This window comes from Eptatretus burgeri, unplaced genomic scaffold (genome assembly GCF_056783735.1).
Source record: "Eptatretus burgeri isolate ZD-2024b unplaced genomic scaffold, Ebu_testis_v1 Ebu_testis_scaffold_93, whole genome shotgun sequence".
Taxonomy (NCBI): domain Eukaryota; kingdom Metazoa; phylum Chordata; class Myxini; order Myxiniformes; family Myxinidae; genus Eptatretus; species Eptatretus burgeri.
In genome coordinates, this window is record NW_028222043.1 from 66,640 (window position 1) to 77,531 (window position 10,892).

At 41.8% G+C, this 10,892-nt stretch overlaps 1 protein-coding gene across 9 annotated transcripts in view; it reads left to right on the top strand.

The window, feature by feature from the left end:
• The window catches only part of LOC147007581 (putative sperm motility kinase W), a 59,931-nt gene extending 49,612 nt beyond the window's left edge, over window positions 1–10,319 (top strand). For all 9 annotated transcript variants that reach the window (XM_085866837.1, XM_085866844.1, XM_085866841.1 and 6 more), the window contains 7 exons: window positions 1,073–1,236; window positions 1,963–2,068; window positions 2,224–2,282; window positions 2,447–2,633; window positions 3,326–3,437; window positions 3,560–3,666; window positions 10,084–10,319. In XM_085866837.1, the coding sequence (XP_085722963.1) occupies window positions 1,073–1,236; window positions 1,963–2,068; window positions 2,224–2,240 (287 nt within the window). In that variant the 3' untranslated portion in view covers window positions 2,241–2,282; window positions 2,447–2,633; window positions 3,326–3,437; window positions 3,560–3,666; window positions 10,084–10,319. The remainder of the gene's footprint in view (window positions 1–1,072; window positions 1,237–1,962; window positions 2,069–2,223; window positions 2,283–2,446; window positions 2,634–3,325; window positions 3,438–3,559; window positions 3,667–10,083) is intronic.
• The last annotated feature ends 573 nt before the right edge of the window (window positions 10,320–10,892 follow it).

Below are 10,892 nucleotides of genomic sequence, written 5' to 3' on the forward strand. Positions count from 1 at the left end.
CACACCCTCTCTGTTGCCTTGAATGTTATGGGATGCCAATTGTGAACTTCATTGTGTGATCTCTCTGTCTCTCTATCTCCCTCTTTCACTGATGGTCCACACTCATAACAGAGCGTCGGTGTCATCGAAGCAGCTTCTTGAGCAAGGGTTATATTTGGTGGTTTTCCGTCACCTTCTGAGCAGTAGTTTTGGTCGTAATTTGGAACTTGGCCATGGTGCCGGCGATAGCTTGCCCTCTCTTCATGAAGGAGTCAACATCATCACTCATCATTTGTTTAATTTGCCATTGAGAATCCCAATTTTACCCCTGATTTTTTTCTTCTTCCATCATTCACGTATTAAGCAAAATTTCAGGAAAAACTATTTTTTTTTTTGAAAGGACTTGAACGACCGACTTGCTTTTGTTGAGTGTACCAACAATGGCTACACTTAACAGGGCTCTCAATACAAGAATTTATCAACTTGTAGAAATATGTGTTAAAAGCCGGGATGGTATCGATATCTTATATTACATCTGATCAGGTCATAAGATGTTGGAGTTATGATCACCGTGTGGCTCATTGATCGATTCATGAGGAACAAGTTCTTTGGTGAACCTTGTCCTCACATCAGAGATATTGTCATGATGCTGTTTCTTCATCTGTGTCATGGAGGTGTCGCTGTAAGTGTCCACTTTATGGAGACATTGAGTGTTTGAAGTGAAATCTTATTTTGAAATTCAGCAATGATCATGATGTGATCACATCACCTGAGTGTGTGAAATCATCACGATGAGAATTTGTGATAAATAAAAACCCCATGCTCGTTCACCGGAGGGGACGACACGTTTTCTCTCCGTCTGTCCATCCCACCTGTGATTTTTCAGCCTTTTCTCCCCAAACCCTTTAACATATTCACCTGAAACTTTGTGCACATCTTTATTATGATAAGTTGCAGAAAAAGTTCGAGTTTCACAGCGTTTCATCAATTTTTTTTTGCAGAGTTTTACCATTTTTAGATTTAGAAAATATCACATGTGAAGGAATTCTCACTCCTGTAATTTTGTTTTTGTTCTCATTCGACCTCCTCTCAGAATCCCTCCCTCCCAAGGTTGTTGTTGAAGAGAAAAGAGTCCATGAAGGAGTTGCTGGAATGGAAATTAATTATGAGAACATTGAATCAATACATATTTTCAGGAGTGATTGTGTTCATGGCAATCCAGAATCAGAATCAGTGTCATTACCTGTCCAGGAAGAGGTAAACACCTTGTACCTCATGATGGTGAATTAATGTTTGTTGTGTTATGATGTGAAGTTGTGAAACATTTTCTATTTTTCTGCTGAAGATTTCAAAGTGAATTGATCAAAAACAACAGAACATTTTCATTTCTTCCTCGTGATCGTTTTGATGTTTTTGTGTTATTGTGCATTTCTACAATGGAAGTGAAAAGAGCAATCAGAGATTGCAGGCTCTCACCAAGACTCGTTTTGTGTGGTGTTTGTGTGTTTGTGTGTTTGTGTGTTGGTGTGTTTGTGTTTGTGTGGTTTATAGACGGTGTATTCACAACCGACGTATGATTATGTTAATACAGCGGCCAAACAGACCTTTTCTGGTTCATTGTGTGGATTCACGTTCCAATCACGTGTATTTTGGAGACGGACACACAATGTTAATAGGACATCCTTTAAAGACAGACTTGCATTCCCATAGTACGTACTTCAACGACGTGCTCACATTGTAATTGTCATACTTTATAGAGAAAAAAAGATAACATGTATGTAACAATGGCGATCACCAGGTGGTGTTTGTGGCCGACAAGAACATATTCTGTGCAGACAGACAGACAAACTAACAAATGGACCCAAATACAATCCCCTCTCGAGGGTAATATGTGAATTCCGGAGCTGTGTGATTGTATCGTTCTTGCTGAGTACAGAGTTCGTTTTTTCAAGATAATTCATGTGATTTTTGTTTCCACAATAGGAGACACCCAAACCCTCACTGGAGATTCAGGTGACGCGCAGAGGAACTTGGCAACGTCTGCGCAGATTCTTTAAGAGACTCAAGCCTCGATGTTTAAGACGTCAAGGTGGGAGGATTGAATAATCAGGGGAATTTGAAGAGTTCCTTATTTGGACTCGAGTTTTTCTGGAGGAGGATGAAAAGGTTCTTCTTCATCACAAAATAAAACCATGATTTTCCACACTATGTCATCACACTTATTTACTTATTGTCTCCACACAGGCGAGCCAGATGAATAGCAGCCTCGACTCTTCCGACACTTTCAACATGACATCGAAATGGTTCGTTCAGTGTTTTTAATATTAATTGTTGTTGACAAGTTTCCTTTCCTGAATTCCAAAACCCAGTCGAGTTTCTCTTTTAATAAAGATTTCGAAATTGTTTGACATGAGGACCAGCTGTGAGACTCTCCTCCTTTTCTTTATTCTTTACTTGGTGAAAACAGCTTCAAAACCTTCTGTTGTGTTGGGGAGAAGCTGCACAAGAAACCCGATACATTAGAAATGTTGATGAAGCTGTCTGTGTGCATGGGTCTGAAGCGTTCCTGGGAAAACCCATTGGCTCGACAGTTGGCCTGACTCCACCGGGAATCGTAATTTGGAAAATCATACACCCACCATGTCGGTGATCTGGTAAAACTTCACGTGTTGTATTTTGCTTTCAACCGATGATATTGCCCTTTGTTTTGGTTAATGTGTTAAATGCAACTACTCATACGTTTAAATATAAAAATAGAACAATTACCGACATATTTATTAAATATAAACCCCTTCTAGAAGCAGTCTAACTTTGTTGTACTTCCTCCTCCTCGTCCCCTCACTCCCCCCTTTTCCCCCTTCCCTCTCCCCCTTCCCTCTCCCCCTTCCCTCTCACTCCTTCCCTCTTCCACCTCCCTCTCCCAATTTTCTTTCCCCCCTCACTCCCCCTCCTTCTCCCACTTTTCTTCTCCCCCTTCCCTCTCCCCCTCACTTCCCTTCATTCTCCTCCCTCCCCTCACTTCCCCTCCCTCTCCCCCTCCCTCTCCCCCTTCCCTCTCCCCACTCCCTCTCTCCCCTCCCTCTTCTCCTCACTTCACCTCCCTCTCCCCCTCCCCTCACTTCCCCTTCCTCTCCCCCTCCCCTCACTCTCTCCCCACCCCTCCCTCTCCACCTCCGCCTCCCTCTCCCCCTCCCTCTCTCCCCCCTTCCTCCCCCTCCCTCTCCCCCCTCACTCCTTCCTTCAATGAATGAATGAATTTCTATGGCAAAAAAAGAAATTGTTGTTTTTACTGTTGAAATGTTTAAACGTTTTTTTCTTTTTTTTCCCCCCATCAACACTGTAACAGGGACGTGAGTCTCAAATTATTCTTTCTTGAAGTTCTCTGTTTTAAAACTGATTTTATCAGTCACAGCCCAACATTTGCTTCTCCTTTTGTTGACACGTTACGCTTGTTTCAGGTTTGTAATTTCGCATTTCCGTAATAGATTACACTGTGCCAGGTGTGTTTGAGTGCATTGTTTCCTGATAGGAACAGCAATCGTGATGTAAAGACAATTTGTGTGAATTTTTCTCACCGCAGCCCGGACCCTCAATTCCAGTTGAAGATTCCCGTGAAGTGGAAAGGACTTTCTGAGAGCTTGGACAAGTTATTGAAGAAGCTCAAGTCTCGATGTTTCAGACATCAAGGTAGGATGATTGAATAAGGAGGGGAGTGTGACAAGGACCTTGTTTTGAACTTTTCTGGAGGTTTATCAAATGTTCCATATTCATCACAAAACACAACCTTGATTTACCACATTATGTGTGGAATTGAGGTTCTATCCAGCTAAAAATATCAAACAATTGTTTATTTTGAATCATCTTTGCATTATAGATGGAAAATAACCAACTGCACAAAATATTAATAACAAGGACTATCACAAACAACTAAAACTCCAAGTTGTTCTAAAAGGCCACAAAATGCAGAAAGAATGCTTGGAAATTAAACATATCCTTCTCTCCCAAGAAGTGAACGCTTAAACTGAAAAAGGGGCTCAAAGATGCAAATACAGTACATACACTACATGGCTAAAAGTGTGCGGACACCCCTTCTCATGAGTGGATTCGGCTATTTTAGCCACACCCATTGCGGACAGGTGTATAAAATCAAGCACACAGCCATGCAATCTCCATAGGCAAACATTCGCAGAAGAATGGGCTGGACTGAAGAGCTCAGTGACTTTCAATGTGGCACTGTCATGGGATGTCAGCTCAGGTCAAGTCAGGTATGGGAGCATGCGCCCGACCAGCGCATCGCTGCGTCCACTTTCCGCCGGAACTCCATGGGCCTCAGTCTGGCCATCCATCAGGCAGATGCCTGGCCCATCCCCATCTCCTTGAGATGCTGATCAACCTGCTTCAACCACGAGACATGGGGTTGGCCCATTGGCCTCCTCCACTCACGAGGCTCCCTTGCTGACAGAATCTGGTGAGCAGGATCATTGTCAGGAAAATGAGCCACATGTCCACACAGTCGCAGCTGACGCTCATGGACTATGCGGGTAACAAATCTCATTTTAGTCTCTCAGCAACCGCTTGTTGGACACAAAGTCTGAACAGTAATAGCCAAGGACTCCCTAAAGAGTCCTGGTACCAAAGGAATTAAGTCTCCACCTCAGATACCTGGTCAGAGTCCAAGTCTGACATCTCACATCCATAGAGTTCAGGATCGTTGAGTGAGGTTGTTTGATTTCAGGAAGGCAAACTTTGAGGGCATGAGTCGAGAATTGGGTGATGTTGATTTGGAGACTCTAACAACAGGACAATCAGCATCAGAGAAATGGGAAACCTTTCAGGACCAAATGTGTTGAGTGCAGAGTAAGTACATTCCAATGAGATGTAAAACTAGAAACAGAAAGAGGCCAGGGTGGTTGAGCAGTGAGATAAAGAATGCTATTAATGAGAAGCAGAAGGCTTTTATTAGGTTTTAAATAACAGGACTGGAGTTAGATTTATATCACTGTCGGAGTAAGCAGAAGCAAGTTAAGAAAATATCTCGGCAAGCCAAAAGAGAAAATGAGAAGGACATGGCTGAGAATATTAAACATAATACCAAGTCTTTCTTTCAGGATGTCACATGAAAACAACAGGATAGGACCACGGAAGGTATTGGAGACATTAATTAAGGAGCAGAGGAGGAACCATTTAAATAAATACAAACTAATCAAAGATAGTTCTTGTCTGACAAATCTTTTAGAGTTCTATGAAGCAGTGTCTGATTGGGTGGATGAGGGAAAGGGAGTGGATATGGTGTCTCTAGACATGAAGAAGGTATTTGAAAAGGTACCACATCAGAGGTTCTTCGCCAAAGTGAGTTCTTGTGGATTGAGTGGTCAGGTAGCTAATTGGATTGTAATCTGGCTTCGTAATGGGAGGCAAAGAGTGGCTGTGAGTGGGAGGATGTCTTGCTGGAAAGTTGTGCGGTACCTCAAGGATCAGTATTCGGACCATTACTCTTCATTATTCACATCAACGATTTGGATAATGGGGTGAAGAGTAAGCTTTCCAAATTTGCAGATTACAGAAAGGTAACAAGGATAGCATAGGGGGTGGTGATCAGATTCAGGAAAGTATTGATACTTATATCGATTGGGCAAAAGATTGGCAGATGCAATTTATCCTGAGCAAGTGTAAGGTGTTGGGAATGGTAAAGAACAATAAAAATAGAAAATTCAGGATGCAAGGGGTAATTTTGGAGCATGTCACACAGAATAAGGGTCTGGGGGTGGTAATAGATATGGGAGGGAAGCAGACAGCACAATGCCAGGCAACTTTTGGCAAAGCAAATAGGGTTTTAGATTGTATTCGGATGGGGATCATTTATAAATCAAAAGAGGTGTTGTTAACATTTGTACAGGGATTTCATGAGGCCACATCTTGAATATTGTGTGCAGTTTTGGTCACCACAATTCAGGAGTGATATAGATGCCATGGAGAGGGTTCAGCGCAGGGCTACACAATTGATTCCGGGTCTTGCTGGATTCAACGACGAGGAGCGGCTGAAGGAGACCGAGTTTTATACACCAGAAAAGAGGTGGTTACGAGGAGATATGACGGAGATGTTTAAGATCATGAAAGGTATAGTTAAAATAAGTGCAGATGAATTATTCAAGAGAGTAGACAGTGATAGGACCTGAAGCCATCACCTGAGAGTAAAGAAGAGTCGAGTTAAGATGGGAGTAAGACAGGGGTCTTTCACTCAGAGAGTAGTTAATGCATGGAATGTCCTCCCTGGAGAGGTAGTGGCAGTAGAAACAGTAGATAAGTTTAAATTATAATTAGATCGGTACCTGCAAGTCATGGAGAGAGAGGGGTTTAGGGATACTGACAGGACTTTTCAGTAGTTTGAGCATTGATGGGTGATTGTGTGCACGTGTGCGGAGTGCTGTTGGTGGGGGCCTCGTCTAGTGGTGTTGTGGGGGTGATGTTGTGTACTTTCCCCAAGCCCATGCCCCCTTCCTTGAGGGGAAGAAAAATAAAAAATACAAAAACTACAAAAACTTAAAATGAATAGATTTAAATAATAACAAGAAATAAAAAAAGAATAAATACAAAAATAAAAATTTGCATTTTCTTCTTTGGATCTTGTGTTGATAAATTAATATGGTGTTCGTGCAGGCACGATGGGCCGAATGGCCTTCACCTGTCTGATTTCCTTGAATGAACCCCAAAGAGTCATTTCCACAACAACGTTGTTTTCTGAATCACAGAATTTTCCACTTTTTTCCACTCGATTTTCACTTCACTGTTAATTTTCTTTTAGAGGTCTGTGGCCTCTCCATTTTCTACCGGTCCCTATTGTGGCCTTATTATTTCATCAAAGAACCTGAAATTTGGAAAGACCGTTGCTCATACCTTCATGCATGCTTCCCATGTGCCAAACTATCCATCGAGACCATACTCTACACAGAGTGTCAGTGCTGCCAAAGCAGTCTCCTGGGCTGTTAGGCACAATCCTCGAAAGGTCGCCACTCCAATGCAGGATACTCGAATGTCTCAATTATATATCCCAGCAAGCTGGTACTCATTTTGCCGACCTCAGAAGGATGACAGGCTTAGTCAACCCCACCCGGTAGAAATTCAATGGAAAAGCAGAATTTGATCTTTGGATCCTAATATTCCAAGCTGCCACCCTAACCATTAAGCAAACATCAGGCACCCTGAATTATGATATTTCAAGATACCAACACTATTATTCCGAACTGAAGTGAAATTCCACTATTTCCCAGACTCTTGACCACGACAACTCCAAGCCAAATGGTCACACTGGCTGAAAAAAACCACATTTTCAATGAATACAAACCGCTTTGGATGTACACATTCCAAACTAAGTGATTCCATGCCATGTAAACAAGTTAAAATAAGAATGGGAAAAGTACTCTTTTGAAATGATATTATGACACGTACAGCGCCTTCAGAAAGTATTCACACCCCTCGACTTTTTCACATTTTGTTGCGTTGCAGCCTGAATTTAAATTGATTAAATTGAGATTTTTTTGTCACTGATCTACATGTTATACCCCTTCATGTCAAAGTGGAATTCTTTTTTTTCAGAAATGTTTGCAAATTCAACAAAATTTAAAGCTGATATGTCTTGAGTCAATAAGTCTTCAACCCATTTGTGATGGCACCACAAATTGAGCTCAAAATGGACATTATTTAACTCAACAACACAACAAAACAACTTGTTCAGAGTCCACCTGTGGCCAATTCAATTGATTGGACATGATTTAGAAAGATACACCCCTTTCTGCGCAAGGTCCCACTGTTGAAAGTGCATGTCAGAGCAAAACCTCCACCATAAAGTCCAAGGAACTGTCTGTTGAATTCCGAGATAGAATTGTGAGGAGGCATCGATCTGGGGTGAGGGTGTAAAACAATTTCTAGAGTGTTGAAAGTTCCCAAGAGGACAGTGAGCTCCATCATGAGGAAATGGAAAGAATATACAACTACCCAGACTCTTCCTTGAGCTCGCCATCTGACAAGACCAAGCAATTGGGTGACGGTGATGAAGTACCGAATGACGATTCTGACATAGCAACGGAGTTCCTTGGCTAAGATGGGAGAACCTGCCAGAAGGACAGCAGTCTCTGCAGCACTTCACAAATCTAGGCTTCATGTGAGAGTGGCCAGACTGAAGCCACTCCTGAGAAAAGGACACATGACAGCGTGCCTGGAGTTTGCAAAAAGGCACGTGAAAGTCTCTGAAAGAATAAGGCAAAATATTCTGTGTTCTGCTGAAACGAATGTTGAACTTTTTGGCCTGAATGCAAACTGCTCCATCTGATGAAAACCGAGCACAGCTCACTCATCATTTAACACCATCCCCACCGTGAAGGAGGAAACAATTAACGGAGGTAAATACAGTCAAATGTCTTTACTGATGACTCCACCCTCTGCCGTACCATCTGTCATCCCTCAGATCAGCAAGCAGCAGCTTCTTCACTCGCTGTAGATCTGGATAACATCACAAGCTGCTCGAACTCTTGAAACATGTCTTTCAATCCTGACAAATCTCACACTCACGATGTCTCACCAATGGGACTGTCTGGATCCACCCCCCTCCCACCCACCCCCGTCCAACCCTGACGCTCCCCATCCTTGAGAAAATCTTGAGCAAACCTTGAGCAAATCTGCAAGGAACAATGGGAGAAAATCCCCAAATCCAGATGTGCTAAGCTGATACAGACACTCAAGAAGACTTGAAGCTGTATTCACTGCCAAATGTGCTTCGACAAAGTATTGACTCGGGGGTCGAATACTTATCGATGCAAGAAATTTCAGATTTTCATTTTTCGTTAATTTCGAAAAAATTCTGAAAACATGTATTCACTTTGTCATGATGTGGTATTTTTGTGTAGATTGGGGACAATTTTTTTTAGACAATCCATTTTAACTTCAGGCTGTAACACAACGACATGTGACAAAAGTCAAGGGGTGTGAATACATTCTGTCGGCACTGTAAATGACAATTTGATCAAATTGGTCAAATTCAATCGATGTTCAAGAAACGGAATCCAATTGACTTAAGCTCTATCAGATTGAGTGTGGCTCCTCTTTCTCTTGATGTATGGTGACACCTCCGATGCAATGCACAGGGGGAATGTCGGCTCGAAAAGGGAAGGGTCCCACTGGACATCAAATAGCATGTATTTAATGCCATTATGACAATGTAAGTGGTTCAGGAACCAGAATTTCAATGCCTCCACTGACGCAGCAGCTGGAGGCATTATGTTTTCAGGTTGTTCATCTGGCTGTCTGTCCCTCCTTCCATCCATCTGTTTCAAATGGGTCAAAAGGTCAAATGTCAGAGGTCATATGAGGTAGAAATTATGCTGCCATGCTAATTTCTGAACCATTGATTGGATTTTGACCAAACTTGGTGTAAGTATACAGTATGATGCAAAGTTCAACTGATTCGATGGGGACATCAAAAGGACAAAGGTCAAAGGTCAAAGGTGAAAGGTTTTCATGACTGTGATAATTTTAGAACAGCTGATGGGATACAAGTCAAACTGGCTCCAAGTATGTATAATGATGGATACATAAACTGATAAGATTGTTGCGTCAAGAGGTCAAAGGTCATGTCAGGTAAAAATGTGATCGTGAAGAACATCTGAAGGGATTCAAAATCAAACGTTGTGCAAGCATTTATAATGATGTAATGATGTGGTCTGAGGCATATCTGTTGACGTCATGACTTCAGAGTGCTGGTCGTGTTCACTTTCGTTTTGGTCCGGAAGTTGACTCTTCCTCACAGCCCTAACTCCCCCACACCCTCGGCAATACCTCTTGCTCCAGCTTCCCCTCCGCTCCCACCTGACGGCATCAGCTCACGTTTCCTATAAACCTCCTCTGCTGCTCTTGCACTGCCTTTCTCAGCCCTTTTCACCCTGTCATTTACCCTCAGTCATCCTCTTTCTCCTTCCAAATCAGCCAACATCATATCATTGCATAAAAAACGGATCCCCTTGACTGTAGACCAATTAGCTTGCTTCCAGTCATCAGCAAGGTCATGGAATCAATCATCGCAGTTGACATAAAATCATTCGTTTTCTCCAACAGCCTCATCTCAGATCATCAATTTGAAGTCAGACCAGGTCAATCTACCTTGCACATTCTGCTTCAACTCATCCAAGAGTTCAACCCATCCAAGGAACTGTGTCCAAAACATCACAATTTTCAAAAGTTCATTCCATTGTTTGAATGTTTCTCTTGGTTTTTCTTTTTGTGGAAGAATGAACTTCATTCTTGGAATTATCTCCAATATCCTGAATTAAAGATTCCCATTGAGATTGACAGTTGAGTGAATTTTTTTCTCTGGTCTCTCTTTCAAAGTGTGATTAAAATGCTCATTCACAACTGCCTTTCCTTCATTAAAGGTTCTGTATAATGTAATGCCGTCATCTTCAAGAAAATTCATCAATGTTTTGTTGTGTCACTGTTTTCCCTCTTCAGTCCGGAACTTCTTTGGTTTTCTTCTACTTTTCCGAAATATACCACTGAAGGCGAACATCAGAGTCTTACCTCTTTTGTTTTTCAAAGGAACAACCCCTGCATATCTTCTCCTCAAATCTGATACAGTTAAATCATATTTGTATCCTTTATCATTATTGAGTTCAATTAAGTCAGCAGACCATGTGTAATCAATCCCTTTGGAATAAACTTTCCTTCTTTTAACTTTGTTCCCAGACCACAGAAAGAATATCCTGGAAGGTTTAATTCCCCTGACATTCCAGTTTTTGTAAGTTTGCTCCCCGACAAAAACTTTTGTATATCAACTCCACGTTTACGAATGAATTTACCCTTTAATGCCACACACCAAACATATCCTCTTTTGTATAACCCTTTCATTTTTACTTTTCACATGTGAG